The sequence below is a fragment of the Anomaloglossus baeobatrachus genome, chromosome 7, assembly GCF_048569485.1.
Source record: "Anomaloglossus baeobatrachus isolate aAnoBae1 chromosome 7, aAnoBae1.hap1, whole genome shotgun sequence".
In the NCBI taxonomy this organism is placed as follows: domain Eukaryota; kingdom Metazoa; phylum Chordata; class Amphibia; order Anura; family Aromobatidae; genus Anomaloglossus; species Anomaloglossus baeobatrachus.
Genome location: NC_134359.1, coordinates 253434041 through 253451610, shown reverse-complemented (window position 1 = coordinate 253451610; position 17570 = coordinate 253434041). Strand labels below are relative to the sequence as shown.

General features: G+C 52.5%; 1 protein-coding gene across 1 annotated transcript in view; it reads right to left on the bottom strand.

Annotated features, from left to right (window-relative positions):
* PMS2 (PMS1 homolog 2, mismatch repair system component) overlaps positions 1-17570 on the bottom strand; it is a 109983-nt gene that overhangs the window by 74225 nt on the left and 18188 nt on the right. The window contains exons 3-4 of the mRNA XM_075318046.1: positions 16092-16178; positions 6449-6551 (exon numbers count right to left, since the gene is read on the bottom strand). Of these exons, the coding sequence (XP_075174161.1) occupies positions 6449-6551; positions 16092-16178 (190 nt within the window). The remainder of the gene's footprint in view (positions 1-6448; positions 6552-16091; positions 16179-17570) is intronic.

Below are 17570 nucleotides of genomic sequence, written 5' to 3'. Positions count from 1 at the left end.
AGAGAAGTTATGGCAACTAGAAAGGCCACTTTCTGAGAAAGACGATACAAAGAAACCTCCCTAAGAGGCTCAAAGGGGGGTTTCTGCAATACCGTGAGGACCAAGTTAAGGTCCCAGGGATCCAAGGGCCGCCGATAAGGCGGAATGATGTGAGACGCGCCTTGCATGAAGGTGCGGACCTGAGCCAGCCGGGCGAGACGCCGCTGGAACAGCACTGACAGAGCTGAGACTTGTACCTAAGAGAGAGTTGAGGGACAGTCCTAGCTGCAGACCGGACTGTAGAAAAGACAGAAGGGTCGGCAAAGAGAATGGCCAAGGAGGATGGCCGGAAGAGCGACACCAGGACAGGGAAATTTTCCAAGTCCTGTGATAGATCTTGGCGGAGGAAGACTTACGGGCCCGAGTCATAGTGGAGATGACCTCAGGAGAAGTCGTCAAAATCCAGGACTCAAGAGCCACGCCATCAATTTGAGGGCCGCAGAATTCGGGCGGAAAAACGGACCTTGCGAGAGTAGGTCCGGACGGTCCGGAAGATGCCACGGCATCTCTACGGACAGTTGGAGCAGGTCCGGATACCAAGTTCGCCTGGGCCAGTCCGGTGCAATGAGGATGACTCGACGGCCCTCCATTCTGATCTTGCACAGGACTCTGGGCAAGAGAGCTAGAGGGGGAAACACGTAGGACAGACGAAACCGGGACCAGTCTTGAACCAGAGCGTCCGCGGCGAAGGCCTGAGGATCGTGGGAGCGAGCCACGTAAACAGGAACCTTGTTGTTGTGACGGGATGCCATTAGGTCCATGTCCGGAGTGCCCCATTTGCGGCAGATTGACTGAAATACTGCCGGGTGCAGGGACCACTCGCCACCGTCCACGCATTGACGGCTGAGATAATCTGCCTCCCAGTTTTCCACGCCTGGGATGTGGACTGCGGATATCGTGGACTTGGAGTCCTCCGCCCATTGAAGGATGCGTTGTACCTCCATCATTGCCAGGCGGCTGCGTGTCCCGCCTTGGTGATTGATGTAGGAAACCACTGTTGCGTTGTCTGACCGGACTCGAATGTGCCTGCCCGCCAACAGGTGGTGAAAAGCTAGGAGAGCTAGAAACACGGCTCTGGTTTCCAGCACATTGATTGAAAGGGCTGACTCGGACGGAGTCCAAGTGCCCTGGGCTCTGTGGTGGAGATATACCGCTCCCCAGCCGGATAGACTGGCATCCGTGGTGAGAATCACCCAAGATGGGGCCAGGAAGGAGCGCCCTTGAGACAGGGAGAGGGGCAGAAGCCACCACTGAAGAGAGCTCCTGGTCCGTGGCGACAGAGTAACTAACCTCTGTAAGGAGGAAGGCCGCTTGTCCCAGCAGCGGAGAATGTCCAGCTGCAGAGGGCGCAGATGGAACTGGGCAAAGGGAACAGCCTCCATGGACGCCACCATTTGACCCAGCACCTGCATCAGGCGCCTGAGGGTATAACGGCGGGGCCGCAGCAGAGAGCGCACCGCTAGCTGGAGAGACTGTTGTTTGATTAAGGGCAACTTCACAAGTGCCGGCAAAGTCTCGAACTGCATCCCTAGGTACGTGAGACTCTGGGTCGGAGTCACAGTGGATTTGGGAAGATTGACCAGCCACCCGAATTGGGCTAGAGTGGCGAGAGTGAGCGAGACACTACGCTGACAGTCTGCGCTGGATGGAGCCTTGACTAGAAGGTCGTCCAGGTAAGGAAGCACTGCCAACCCCTGGAGGTGCAAGACCGCAATCACTGCCGCCATGACCTTGGTGAATACCCGAGGGGCCGTGGCTAACCCGAAGGGGAGAGCCACGAATTGGAAATGATCCTCTCCTATGGCAAAATGTAACCAACGCTGGTGTGAAACTGCGATTGGCACATGTAGATAGGCATCTCTGATGTCGATGGACGCCAGGAAATGCCCTTGGGTCATTGAGGAAATGACTGATCGCAGAGACTCCATGCGAAAATGCCGCACCCGAACATGCTTGTTGAGAAGCTTGAGATCCAGGATGGGCCGGAAGGTACCGTCCTTTTTGGGAACTAGGAAGAGGTTTGAGTAAAAACCTCTGAACCGTTCCCGAATGGGAACTGGTACAATCACTCCGTTTGCCTGCAGGGATGCCACGGCCTGTGAGAAGGCGGCGGCCTTGGAGCAGGGGGGAGTTGAGAGAAAAAATCTGTTTGGCGGGCTGGAAGAGAATTCTATCCTGTAGCCGTGAGATATGATATCTCTCACCCACTGATCGGAGACTTGTTTTAACCAAGCGTCGCTAAAGTGGGAGAGCCTGCCACAGACTAAGGACGTGGCTGGAGCGGGCAGAGAGTCATGAGAAGGCTGCCTTAGTGGCAGGACCTCCTGCGGTCTTCTGCGGACGCGCTTTTGGGCACCAGTTGGATTTCTGATCCTTAGCTGAGTTAGCGGACGAGGCGGAGGGCTTAGAGGACGACCAGTTGGAGGAACGAAAGGAATGAAACCTCGATTGATTCCTACCCTGGGCGGGTTTCCTGGTCTTGGTTTGTGGCATGGAAGTACTCTTCCCGCCAGTAGCTTCCTTAATAATTTCATCCAGCTGTTCACCGAACAGCCGGGAACCAGCAAAAGGGAGCCCAGCAAGAAACTTCTTGGAAGAAGCATCTGCCTTCCACTCTCGAAGCCACAAGATCCTGCGGATAACAAGGGAATTAGCTGAAGCCACCGCAGTGCGGTGAGAAGCCTCTAGCATGGCAGACATGGCATGAGATGAAAAAGCTGAAGCCTGAGAAGTTAAGGTAACCATCTCAGGCATAGATTCCTTGGTGAGGGAATGCATCTCCTCTAGGGAAGCAGAGATGGCTTTGAGGGCCCACACTGCTGCAAAAGTCAAGGAAAAAGCGGCCCCCGCAGCTTCATACACAGATTTGGCCAGAAGATCAATCTGACGGTAAGTGGAATCCTTAAGTGAGGTGCCGTCAGCCACCGACACAACGGTCCGGGCTGAGAGCCTAGACACCGGGGGGTCTACCTTTGGGGAGTGCGACCACTCCTTGACCACCTCAGGTGGAAAGGGAAAACGGTCATCAGAACCACGCTTTGGGATGCGTTTGTCAGGACAGGCCCTGGGTTTGGTCACAGCGGTCTGAAAACTGGAGTGGTTAAAGAACACACTCTTCACTCTCTTAGGCGAGGTAAACTGATGCTTTTCTGCCAGAGTGGGTTGCTCCTCTGAGACTGGCGGATTGAGATCCAGTACAGAATTAATAGAAGCAATCAAGTCACTAAAATCTGAGTCACCCTCGGAGAGATCGACGGGGTACATAGCCTCCGAGCCCCCTGTGAGGGCATCCTCCTCATCTAGAGAGTCAGCTCTTGAGTCAGAGCCGCGGGATGAGGAGGGGGAGGAAACCCTGCGCCTTCTCTTAGAAGGACGGGGTCTGGGACCTGATGATGAATCCTCTGTGAGCTCTGATGGACGGAGGTCAGAGGATAGGGATCCTCTGGCAAGAGTATTAGAGGCACCCTGTGAGGAGGCCTGATGTATATTCATCAAAGTCCTGGACAAAAGTCCCATGAACTCAGCAAATGACTGGGATATGGACCTAGAAAAGGACTCTACCCAGGCCGGGGGTTCAGCCACAGGTGCAGAAGCAGCCTGAGAGACCACTGGGGGTGAGACTCCAGGCTGTGGCACCACAAAGTTAGAGCAAACATCACAATGTGGACAGGTGCTCGGCTCAGGCAGCAGGAGCTTACATGCAGTGCATACAGAATAAAGCTTTGGAGCCTTGCTCCTTGTGTGAGACATGCTGCTGGAGTGGGGGCTTTGCAAGAGAATGAACCCCAGGGAGAATATACAGAGGTGCACAACCGGAGACCGGCTGTGGCTTACCAGACCGCTGGAAGCGGTGTTGTGTGCCCTCCAGATCCCGAAGCCCGGACCCCCAATGCACAGCACCTCAGCAGGGATGCAGAGTGCAGACAGGCCCAGCGCAGAGTGAACTCTGCCTGAGAAATGGCCGCCGGAGCGAAGAGAGGGGGCGGGACTAGGGGGCGTTTCTGTAGGGGAGCGGGAACTGGAGGGCCATAGACGTGCAGGAGAGGAGACACGCCCCAGCAGTGGGGAGTGTCCCTCCGCTGTGCAGAACGGCCGCCGGGAGGAGCCGTGCCTGTCCCTCTTGCATGAGTGACATGCGAGGGAAGTTAACAGCAACTAGGCCTCCGGCAAAGCCGGGGCCTAAATTTCAGCGGCGAGGCCGACGCGCAGGCACCATCGGCGCGGTTCTCAGGCGAAAGCTAGAGAACCCGCCGGAAATGTCAAAATAAACACATACAGCATACTCTCCCCATACAATAAAGAACAGGGACCCCCCACATAAACGTCTCAGGTACTTAGCTGCTGAGACGCAGGGCCAGGTCCCTGGGGATGAGTGCTCCGGTCCAACAGGATCCTCAAGGGGCTGTGGATGGAGACCGGTGTCCTGCCAGGCATGGAGACCGTGCTGGCTCCCACTTCAAGCCAGAGCCCAGGAGGGATGGTGAAGGAGCACGGCATGTAAGGCTCCAGCCTTGAAAATCAACCTTAACACCGCCGACACAGTGGGGTGAGAAGGGACATGCCGGGGGTCCAGACGTGGACCCGCATTTCTTCAATCTCTTTCCAAAAACCAAAAAAATCATATGAGAATGCATGTGTGGATGTATGCCTCCTGAACACAAAGCGATAAACTGGCTGGGACTGGCTCACCAGGGGGTGTATAAGCTCAGAGGGAGGAGCTACACTTTTAAGTGTAGTACTTTGTGTGTCCTTCAGAGGCAGAAGCTAAACACCCATGGTCTGGGTCTCCCAAAGGAACGATAAAGAAATAGCATATGATCAGCAGCGAAATAAAAATAATTATTGCATCAGCAGGATCAGATATAAAACAAACATTTTAAAGGGGTGCTCTCCTCTCAGACGGGTCCCGCCTCGTGGAGAGGTGGCGGCGCATGCGCAGCTCTCTCCATTCACTTCTGTGGGTGTTACAAAGCTTGGGGAGCAAGTGTCTGATAGACGTGAACTGAGGAAGTGGGGAACGTTTGACCATTTACAGCAAAGAGGTTCAGATCTCAGAGGTGGGGGTTGCATCTATCAGACATTTATGGCAAATGTACCGCCCGGGCTCGTTTGGTGGGTGGCTCGAGCACCTCCGGACCCGGCGGGGGTCACGTCGCTCTGCAAGGGGTTGCTGGCGATCTCGATGGGGGTGGTTAGGTAGGTGTACGGCCGGAGCCGTGTTTGAGTTCGTGATGCCACCCACGGGACGGGGTGAAGGTGTAGACACTACCGCTGCAGTTACGGGGCACCCGGGGGAGATGGTCGTGTAGCAAGATGTTAACCCCTCCGTGGGCAGGGATGGTGGCCCCGGGACCCGCTTTTGGAGAGTAGTGGTTGGGCGGTGCAGGGCGATGCGAGGCCGGATGGCACTGTTGTACTCACGATTATGGACACACACAAGTCTCTGGTAAACAAAGTTGATTGTGGTCGGTGCCCGCAGTCGGCTGCGTCTTGTCCCCCACCCGGGTTGGTGGTCTTGGCCTTTTTCCTGCACCTCGTTATGTTTGTGTAGACTGCCTGTGCCTCAGCAATGGAAGTCCGCTCCACCGGCTGTGTACGTGTCGGTGGAGTCCGTTTGCCCGCAGGCGCTGGCCCAGGTGATGTCTCTGCCTGTGCGGTGGCTTTCTATCCCCCTCGGTGGGCTTTTGCCTTCTGTCGGGACTTGGGATGGGAAAGGACCTAAGGTCCAGACCTCAATCAGTAAATTCGACGTGGTCCAGTGGCTTCTGGGCCTCGTTCTGGTGCTCCGGTTTCCAGTCGGTTCCCCGGTTCGGTACCGGCGGGCCACTACCCTGCCACGGTCCCTTACGGTTCCACCTGGCCGTCTTCCCGACTCCTGCAGGCCAGGCCACCGCCTGCCTCCTAGCCAAGGTGTGCGGGCTACGACCCTGCCACCTGTCAGTTTTCCCGCTGCAGACCTGTCACCACAGGCCTGCTGCACTCTACTCCTCACAACTCCACTTTCTGACTTTGAACTTACTACTGTTTTCCTGCCTCAGGCCCTCTGGACTCCTCGGTGGGCGTGCCCAACCACCTGGCTCCGCCCCCTGGTGTGACCAATAAGCTCGGAGGGAGGTGACTAGGTTTTAATGTGGTTGGCTGTGTTATGTGGGGCCTATCTGTGACTACCTGGCTAGTCCAGGGCGTCACACAAATACTTCCCTGTTAAATCACTGTCCCCAAAAAAATTCAAGGTTTTTTTTTCTGCAAATTAATCCTCTGCTATTATTTTTTTTTTTACTGGTTGTCTACGTTACAAAAAAGGTCTAACATTCTGGAATATTTGCTTATCCCTCATATACCAGGACACAGTTTGCCGAGGTATAGGTCACTTTTTTTTTGTACATTTACAGAATCTATTTTACTTTACCTTAATGCACACAATGAACTTAAAGCTTCTCCCCGAAAACCAAATGTTTCCACGCTAACCAGGTCCGAGAAATCCTGCAATTTGGACGTGTGATGTTTCAAAGCTGAAAGAAAAAAAAAGAAAAATAAATATTTACTGAAATATAATCAGTCATCACATGCTTGAACATCAACATTTAGTGTTACTCCTGTTACTGGGTCAGACGCACATTTTCTTATCTGATCTGCTCTTCTCCTGGTGCAGAACCCGTCCTATAGTGGTGAGTACAGACCATATTTATAAAGGTTTATATTACTTGCTTACATTTTTTAATCTCTATGCACTGCTAAGTTTACCCCAAAAGAGAGCAGACACCCCCTAAAAGAATCGCACTTATTAGACCCCAAACTGTTAGCGTTGGTAAGTGAATGGGCTCTCACATACAGATCTGCGTCGCAGTCAGGTCCCTCCTACATTCTACAGCGGTTGGCTCCCCCTGCCTGGGTCGCCACAAATAACAGCTACATGTGTATTTCAATATGTATAACAACATGTATTGCCAGCTTTAACCCCTTCACCCTCGGCTGATTTTCCGTTTTTGGTTCTTTTTTATTTTTGCTCCCCTTCTTCCGAGAGCCGTATTTTTTGTATTTTTCCATCAAACTTGCCATATGAGGGCTTGTCTTTTGCGGGACAAGTTGTACTTTTCAATGAAACCATATGTTTTACCATATAGTGTACTGGAAAAGAGCAAAAAAAAGAGAATTTTGTTTACTTACCGTAAATTCTTTTTCTTATAGTTCCGTATTGGGAGACCCAGACCATGGGTGTTTAGCTTCTGCCTCCGGAGGACACACAAAGTACTACACTTAAAAGTGTAGCTCCTCCCTCTGAGCTTATACACCCCCTGGAGAACCAGATCTAGCCAGTTTAGTGCAAAAACTGAAGGAGAATAGCCTCCCACAAGTAAAACAAAGTAAGAACCGGAACAACCGGAGACTCTGTCCACGACAACAGCCGGTGATAACACGCGGAACAAGAAATTGCCAACAGGCAACAGGGAGGGTGCTGGGTCTCCCAATACGGAACTATAAGAAAAAGAATTTACGGTAAGTAAACAAAATTCTCTTTTTCTTTATCGTTCCTATGGGAGACCCAGACCATGGGACGTCTCAAAGGAGTCCATAGGTGGGAAATAAACAGAAAAACTAAGAAGTAGGCGGAGCCTAACTTCACAAATGGGCGACAGCCGCCTGAAGGATGCGTCTGCCCAAGCTCGCATCTGCCGAAGCATGAGCATGCACTTGGTAGTGCTTCGAAAAGGTATGCAGGCTAGTCCAAGTGGCAGCCTGACAGACTTGCTGAGCCGTAGCCTGGTGCCTGAAAGCCCAAGAGGCACCGACAGCTCTGGTCGAATGTGCCTTGATCCCCGGCGGGGGAGGCACCTGAGTGCACTGGTAGGCGTCCGAAATGGTCGACCTAATCCAACGGGCTAAGGTCGGCTTAGAAGCAGAGAGGCCTTTGCGCCGGCCTGTGGTTAGCACAAAAAGAGAAGTGCACCGCCTAAGAGCAGCGGTACGAGACACATAGATCCGGAGAGCACGCACCAGATCCAGAATATGCAACGCTTTTTCAAAGCGATGAACAGAAGCCGGACAAAAAGAAGGTAGGGTAATGTCCTGGTTAAGGTGGAAAGGAGAGACCACCTTAGGAAGAAAGTCCGGAGTCGGACGGAGAACCACCTTGTCTTGATGAAAAACCAAAAAAGGTGACTCCGAGGAGAGCGCAGCCAAATTAGAGACTCTCCTGAGGGAAGTTATGGCCACCAGAAAGGCCACTTTCTGTGAAAGACGAAACAAAGAAACCTCCCTAAGGGGCTCAAAGGGGGGTTTCTGCAAAACCGTGAGAACCAAATTAAGGTCCCAGGGATCTAAGGGCCGCCGGTAAGGCGGAATGATGTGAGTCGCGCCTTGCATGAAGGTGCGGACCTGAGCCAGCTGAGCGAGACGCCGCTGGAACAGCACTGATAGAGCTGAGACTTGTCCCTTGAGAGAGTTGAGGGACAGTCCTAGCTGCAGACTGGACTGTAGAAAGGACAGAAGGGTCGGCAAGGAGAATGGCCAAGGAGGATGGCCGGAAGAGCGACACCAGGACAGGAAAATTTTCCAAGTTCTGTGATAGATCTTGGCGGAGGAAGACTTACGGGCCCGAGTCATAGTGGAGATGACTTCAGGAGGAATACCAGAAGCCGTCAAGATCCAGGACTCAAGAGCCACACCGTCAATTTGAGAGCAGCAGAATTCAGGCGGAAAAACGGACCTTGCGAGAGAAGGTCTGAACGGTCCGGGAGATGCCACGGCACCTCTACGGACAGATGGAGCAGGTCTGGGTACCAAGCTCGCCTGGGCCAGTCCGGTGCAATGAGGATGACTCGACGACCCTCCATTCTGATCTTGCGCAGAACTCTGGGCAAGAGAGCTAGAGGGGGAAACACGTAGGACAGACGAAACTGGGACCAGTCTTGAACCAGAGCGTCCGCGGCGAAGGCCTGAGGATCGTGGGAGCGAGCCACGTAAACCGGAACTTTGTTGTTGTGACAGGATGCCATTAGATCCACGTCCGGAGTGCCCCACTTGCGGCAGATTGACTGAAACACTGCCGGGTGCAGGGACCACTCGCCACCGTCCACGGAATGACGGCTGAGATAATCTGCCTCCCAGTTTTCTACGCCTGGGATGTGGACTGCGGATATGGTGGACTTGGAGTCCTCCGCCCATTGAAGGATGCGTTGGACCTCCAACATTGCCAGGCAGCTGCGTGTCCCGCCTTGGTGATTGATGTAGGCAACCGATGTCGCGTTGTCTGACTGGACTCGAATGTGCCTGCCCGCAAACAGGCTAGGAGAGCTAGAAGCACAGCTCTGGTTTCCAGCACATTGATTGAAAGGGCTGACTCGGACGGAGTCCAAGTGCCCTGTGCTCTGTGGTGGAGACATACCGCTCCCCAGCCGGAAAGGCTGGCATCCGTGGTGAGAATCACCCAGGACGGGGCCAGGAAGGAGCGCCCCTGGGACAGAGAGAGGGGCCGAAGCCACCACTGAAGAGAGCTCCTGGTCTGTGGCGACAGAGCCACCAACCTGTGCAAGGAGGAAGGCCGCTTGTCCCAACAGCGGAGAATGTCTAGCTGCAGGGGACGCAGATGGAACTGGGCAAAGGGAACAGCCTCCATTGACGCCACCATTTGACCCAGCACCTGCATCAAGCGCCTGAGGGAATAACGGCGGGGTCTCAGCAGAGAGGGCACCGCCAGTTGGAGGGACTGCTGTTTGACTAATGGCAACTTCACAAGTGCCGGCAAAGTCTCGAACTGCATCCCTAGGTACGTGAGACTCTGGGTCGGAGTCAGAGTGGATTTGGGAAGATTGACAAGGCACCCGAACTGGGCTAGAGTGGCGAGAGTGAGCGAGACACTCCGCTGACAGTCCACGCTGGATGACGCCTTGACTAGAAGGTCGTCCAGGTAAGGAATCACTGCCAACCCCTGTAGGTGCAGGACCGCAATCACTGCTGCCATGACCTTGGTGAATACCCGAGGAGCTGTGGCCAACCCGAAAGGAAGAGCCACAAATTGGAAATGATCTTCTCCGATTGCAAAACGTAGCCAACGCTGGTGAGAAACTGCAATTGGCACATGCAGATAGGCATCTCTGATGTCGATGGATGCCAGGAAATCTCCTTGGGTCATTGAGTCAATGACTGATCGCAGAGACTCCATGCGAAAGTGCCGCACCTGAACATGCTTGTTGAGAAGGTTGAGATCCAGGATGGGCCGGAAGGAACCGTCCTTTTTGGGAACTAGGAAGAGGTTTGAGTAAAAACCTCTGAACCGTTCCCGAGTGGGAACTGGTACAATCACTCCGCTTGCCTGCAGGGATGCCACGGCCTGTGAGAAGGCGGCGGCCTTGGAGCAGGGGGGAGTTGAGAGAAAAAATCTGTTTGGCGGGCTGGAAGAGAATTCTATCCTGTAGCCGTGGGAGATGATATCCCTTACCCACTGATCGGAGACGTGTTGAAACCACGCGTCGCCAAAGTGGGAGAGCCTGCCACCGACTAAGGACGTTGCTGGCGCGGACAGATAGTCACGAGGAGGCTGCCTTAGCGGCAGCACCTCCTGCGGTCTTCTGTGGACACGCTTTTGGGCGCCAGTTGGATTTCTGGTCCTTGGCTGAGCTAGTGGACGAGGCCGAGGGCTTAGGGGACGACCAGTTGGAGGAACGAAAGGAACGAAACCTCGACTGATTCCTACCCTGGACAGGTTTCCTGGTTTTGGTTTGTGGCATGGAAGTACTCTTCCCGCCAGTAGCTTCCTTAATAATTTCATCCAGCTGTTCACCGAACAGCCGGGACCCAGCAAAAGGGAGCCCCGCAAGGTACTTCTTTGAAGAAGCATCTGCCTTCCACTCTCGAAGCCACAAGATCCTGCGGATAGCGAGGGAATTAGCCGAAGCCACCGCAGTGCGGTGAGAAGCCTCCAGCATGGCAGACATGGCATAGGATGAAAAAGCTGAAGCTTGGGAAGTTAAGGGAACCAATTCGGGCATAGATTCCCTGGCGAGGGAATGCATCTCCTCTAGAGAAGCAGAGATGGCTTTGAGAGCCCACACTGCTGCAAAAGTCGGGGAAAACGAGGCCCCCGCCGCTTCATATACGGATTTGGCCAGAAGGTCAATCTGGCGGTCAGTGGAATCCTTAAGGGAGGTGCCATCAGCCACCGACACAACGGTCCGGGCAGAGAGCCTAGACACCGGAGGGTCTACCTTTGGGAAATGAGCCCACTCTTTGACCACCTCAGGTGGAAAGGGGAAGCGGTCATCAGAACCACGCTTTGGGAAGCGTTTGTCAGGACAGGCCCTGGGCTTGGTCACAGCGGCCTGAAAACTGGAGTGGTTAAAGAACACACTCTTTGCTCTCTTAGGCGAGGTAAACTGGTGCTTTTCTGCCACAGAGGGTTGCTCCTCTGATACTGGCGGATTGAGATCCAGTACAGAATTAATGGAAGCAATCAAGTCACTAACATCTGAGTCACTTTCGGACAGATCAATGGGGTACATGGAGGTAGCCTCCGAGCCCCCTGTAAAGGCATCCTCCTCATCCTGCGAGTCAGCTCCTGAATCAGAGCCGCGGGACGAGGAAGGAGAGGGAACCCTGCATCTCTTCTTAGGAGGAAGGGGTCTGGGACCAGATGAATCCTCTGTGAGCTCCGGTCCTGAGAGACCCCTAGCAGCAGAGGCACCCTGTGAAGGGGGCTGATGCATGTTCAGCAAAGTCCTGGACAGAAGTCCCATGGAGTCAGCAAAAGACTGGGAGATAGACCTAGAAAAGGATTCTACCCAAGTCGGGGGTTCAGCCACAGGAGCAGGAGCAGCCTGAGAGACCACTGGGGGTGAGACTCCAGGCTGAGGCACCGCCAGGTTAGAGCAGGCATCACAATGTGGGAATATGCTCGGTTCAGGCAGCAGGAGCTTACATGCAGTGCATACTGAATACAGCTTTGGAGCCTTGCTCCTCGTGTGAGACATGCTGCTGGAGTGGGGGCTCTGCCAGAGAATGAACCCCAGAGAGTATAAACAGAGGTCCACAACCGGAGACCGGTTGTGGCTTACCGGACCGCTGGAGCGGTGTTGTGTTTCCTCCAGATCCCGAAGCCCGGACCCCCAAGCACAGCACCTCAGCAGAGATGCTGCAGACCAGCGCTGCAATGTGACTGATCGCAGAGAGAACGCTGAAAAAAATGGCCGCCGGAGAAAAGGGAGGGGGCGGGACTTGCTTGAGGAGCGGAATCTGGAGGGCCATAGAGACCTACAGGGGAGGGGACACACACTGCAGTGGGGAGTGTCCCTCCCCTGTGCCGAACGGCCGCCGGGCGGAGCCGAGCCTGTCCCTCTGCATGAGTGACATGCAAGGGCAGTGAAACTGAAACTAGGCCTCCGGCGGAGTCGGGGCCTAAATTTGAGCGTCGCGGCCGGCGCGCAGGCACCATCGGCGCGGTTCTCAGGCGATAGCTAGAGAACCCGCCGGAAATGTCAAAAAACACAATAAGCACACTCTCCCACAACAATAATGTACAGGGACCCCCAATATATAAACGTCTCAGGTACTTAGCTTGCTGAGACGCAGGGCCAAGTCCCTGGGGATGAGTGCTCCAGTCCAGCAGGGTCCTGAAGGGCTGCGGATGGAGACCGGTCTCATGCCAAGCATGGAGACCGTGCTGGCTCCCACTTCAAGCCAGAGCCCAGGAGGGATGGTGAAGGACCACGGCATGTAAGGCTCCAGCCTAGGAATCAACCTTACAACACCGCCGACACAGTGGGGTGAGAAGGGACATGCCGGGAGTCCAGATATGGACCCGCTTTTCTTCAAACTTTTTCCAAAAATCAAAGAAATCAGATGAGAATGCATGTGTGGATGTATGCCTCCTGAACACAAAGCGATAAACTGGCTAGATCTGGTTCTCCAGGGGGGTGTATAAGCTCAGAGGGAGGAGCTACACTTTTAAGTGTAGTACTTTGTGTGTCCTCCGGAGGCAGAAGCTAAACACCCATGGTCTGGGTCTCCCATAGGAACGATAAAGAAAATGGCAAAAAAAAGTGTGATTACATGATTGTATTGGGGATATTTTATTCACAGAATTCACTATATGGTAAAACAGATGTATTGGTGTCATGCCTCAGATCAGTAGGAGTTCGTAGACACCAAACATGTATAGGTTTGCTTTTATCTAAGGGGTTAAAAAAAAAAATTCAGACGTTTGTCCAAAAAAAGTGGCACACTTTTTGCGCCATTTTCCGCGACCTGTTGCGTCTCATTTTTCGCTATCTATGGCTCAGTGACGGCTTATTTTTTGCGTCTGAAGCTGACGTATAAAACAACACCATTTTTGAGCAGATCATCGCTTGTTATTGCATTTTGCGCAAAATTTGGCGACCAAAAAACGTAATGTTAGCGTTTGGAATTTTTTGCTGCTACGCCGTTTACCGATCAGATTAGTTGATTCTATATTTTGATAGATCGGGCATTTCTGAACGCAGCGATACCAAATATGTTTATATTTTTTTAACCCTTTAATTTTCAATGGGGTGAAGGGGGGGGGTGATTTGAACTTTTAGGGTTTTTTTTTTTTAAATTTTACTAGTTCCCCTAGGGGACTACAAGGATCAGCAGTCTGATCGCTGTGGTTCATTTCTTTTGATCACAACTGCACAGCTGAGATCACCAGAAATGCTCATGCCTTGTAACAGGCAGCACTCGGCCACCTGAAACATGAAGTGAGTCATGTGAGCAACAGGAGTCATCACATGTCCTTGTGCTACCATGGCAACCATTGGCTCACAGTAATGACGTCACGGCGCCGCCAATGGAGCCGGGTGAGTGAATATTTACCGCGATGGGCATATAAATCGCACTGTCACATTTTGACAGCGCGACTTGAAAGGTTAACAGGTTCGAGTGGATCTCTGATCCATTTGCGCCTGCGAGGCACACATGTCTGCTGTACAAATCAGCAGACATGTGCGCGGATCACCGCCGGCTGCCTGCAGCAGCCGCAGGTGATTACACTATGATGGCTTAGGACGTTTCACTCCAGCCCACGGTCTTTATGGGGTTAATGGGATTTGTTTTTCTCTGCTGTTAACCAGATGCAAACAATTTCCCTCACTCCCTTACTGGGGCTGTTCACCAGAGCTGATAACAAGGAGGAGAAAGGGGAGGAGCTTAGGTGTGAGGTAAATTCAGAGAGTGGCAGTTGAAGTCGGTGTGAGATGAAGTGAGGCGTGTAATATGGAGACAGTCCTGTCCTGAGGTAACTGTTGAAACCTCTGGAGGGACCAGCTACAAATTGGCAGGGTATCAGTCCTTAGGACACCTGGACTTTCAATGTCAGTGGCAAACTGAGAGACTGCTATTTGCCTTTTCATAAGGAGCACGGACATTTGCCCAGCAGCTCAGTGACGTGATTGAGTCTGGAAACTTCTAGAAGAAACAGTGAGTTTTCCCTCAGGATTCAAGTCACTTGCTCGCTGGAACGGATCAATGATCCAGAGTTTTCTTGTCTTGAAAATCCCAGGATTTCAAGACACCTATTTCCAGGTAGGGAAGTAGCGGCAGGAGGAATACACAACCACCACACATCAGAGAAACCAAACTCTCATTGGGGCAGGTCAGACCGCCATCGTTGTGAAGACTGTAAAGAATGTTCCGGACTGTTCTGCAGAGCTTTAGGAAAAGGTACAAGCTCCCTGTCCTGTCTCAGGCTGAATTATTCTCTGCCACGCCATCCCTACCTCAACATCCCCAGGACCCAGCTCTAGTTGGGAGGCGAGGGGACAACCCTCTGGCACTGCGCATCACCAACTAACTCCTGAGGACCTTCACCAGTGCCCGGCCATACCAAAGCCGAACATCCCAACTGCAATCACAAACTGTTTATTTTATTATTTCTCTCTCTTCTTTTTAATATAGTTTTTAACTCCCATCACAAAAGCCTGTTGCACGATCCTGGTACGGCCACATTACCACTCGGACCCAACACCATGACCTCAGAGGTTTACCGGGGCGGCACAGTATCACTCACGTAGAGTTATACTGGTACCTGATCTGTTTGTGAGAGCTGCAGTGCAATGAAGCTGGACAGACGAGGGACCCGACAGCGACACAGATCTCCGTGTGAGAGCCCATCCACCATCGGCACTTGCCAACTGTAATGGTGTGGGGTCTGGTGAGTGAGATTTTTTTTGATGGGGATGGTCTATTTTCTCTCTCTGCTTTCTTTTGGGGGTGTTTGCTTTCTTTGATGAAGTGTCTTGCTGTATTCTTTAACCTTTTTAATCGGCTTGGAAACATCCGTTTGGCTTATATTTGGAAAAAATCAGCCAAACTGAATCCTTACGGGGCTTATTTTCAGGGTAGGTCTTATTTTTTGGAATCAGGTATTTAAGTGTCACTTCCCTGTTCCCTTCTTCAGAACTATCAGGCATCCGGAGGAAGCGAGAGAGCAGCTGCAGCTTTCATTTCCTCTGGATGCCAATTACGTTTGACGAAGGGGACAGTAAACCGGCCACTGATTGCTTGAAGGGATTTCGTCACAATGTCACATGAGCCCTGGCAGAGCCAGTGCCGACACCGCTGGAATGCTGCCCGCACCGAATGGGAGTACAAGTATTGTTATTTTACTTGAGGGAAACATACTGATTTGAGAAAAGGTTGTCCTAGTAGTGGACAACCCCTTTAAGGAAACGAAACTTGGCCTGCACAGAAAAAAATTGGTTTCTCCATGAGGTCCTTATGCCCCGAGGCTCATCATTCCAATACATGCAGTGTAGTTTCATACGTCACTTTTAATGTGTTTGTTCGCCTCTTCAGAAATTTAGCACTTCTTTGTTTTCTTACATAATATAAAATCTAGCGGGTTCTAAAATTTGCACCAATTTCTGGTGTAGATTTAATAAATCCATGTGGCCAATGATAAACTCTTGAAACTGCCACATTTAGCTGAAAAATGGTATGCATATTTTTATTACTTAAATTTGGTGCAATTCCAATACCCCCTATATGTGGTAAAAGTGTAAAGCTGTTAGGTCAATGGTTCACATTGAGACTTTACTTACTTAACCCTTCAAAGTTCTGTTCTTCCACACCACAGCCGTTATCAGAGACTTCTATGAGTTCTGCGCCGTATTCCTTCAGTTTTATTTCTAGATTAAATTTAGAAATAAAAATGAAATGCTATTAAATAAGTTCAAACTGAGAAGAGGATGATGCTTCTGTGGGGGGAGAAGAGAAGGATAGAATATTTACAGCAGATGCCATTATTTCATCACAATAAGTATATATGCACACGCTGCAGATTTGGGGCAGAAATTTTGTGCCGTAAATCTGCATATTTTGACAAAAAAACTGCATAAAAAACCGGATCCCTGTTTCGCACGCTTTTTTGATGCGTGTTTTTTTTGTGGGGGTGGGGGGAAAGAGAGCGAGAAAGAAACAGACAGAGCAGAGAGAAATAAACAGACAGAAAGAAACACAGAGAGCAAGAGTGAGAGAGCGGGCGAGAGCAAGACAGAGAGCGCGCGAGAGAGAGAGCGCGCGCGGAGAGAGAGCAAGAGAGAGCGTGCGCGGAGAGAGAGCGAGCGCGAGAGCGAGCGCGAGAGAGAGCGCGCGCGAGAGAGAGAAAGAGAGAGCGCGCGAGAGAGCGCGCGGAGAGCGAGAGCACGAGAGAGCGCGCGCGGAGAGCGAAAGCGCGGGCGGAGAGCGAGAGAGAGCGCGAGAGAGAGCGCGAGAGAAAGAGAGCGCGAGAGAAAGAGAGCGCGAGAGAAAGAGCGCGAGAGAAAGAGAGAGCGCGAGAGAGAGAAAGCGCGCGAGAAAGAGAGCGCGAGAGAAAGAAAGAGAGCGCGAGAGAAAGAAAGAGAGCGCGAGAGAAAGAAAGAGAGCGCGAGAGAAAGAGCGCGAGAGAAAGAGAGCGCAAGAGAAAGAGAGCGCAAGAGAAAGAGAGCGCAAGAGAAAGAGAGCGCGAGAGAAAGAGAGCGCGAGAGAAAGAGAGCGCGAGAGAAAGAGAGCGCGAGAGAAAGAGAGCGCGAGAGAAAGAGAGCGCGAGAGAAAGAGAGCGCGAGAGAAAGAGAGAGAGCGCGAGAGAAAGAGAGAGAGCGCGAGAGAAAGAGAGAGAGCGCGAGAGAGAGAAAGCGCGCGAGAGAAAGAGAGCGCGAGAGAAAGAAAGAGAGCGCGAGAGAAAGAAAGAGAGCGCGAGAGAGAGAGCGCGAGAGAGAGAGAGCACGAGAGAGAGAGAGCACGAGAGAGAGAGAGAGCGCGAGAGAGAGCGCGAGAGAGAGAGAGCGCGAGAGAGAGAGAGCGCGAGAGAGAGCGCGAGAGAGAGAGCGCGAGAGAGAGAGCGCGAGAGAGAGAGCGCGAGAGAGCGCGCGAGAGAGAGCGCGAGAGAGAGCGCGAGAGAGAGCGCGAGAGAGAGCGCGAGAGAGAGAGAGAGAGAGCGCGAGAGAGAGAGAGAGAGAGAGAGAGAGAGAGAGCGCGCGCGAGAGAGAGAGAGAGAGAGAGCGCGAGAGAGAGTGCGCGCGAGAGAGAGAAAGAGAGCGCGT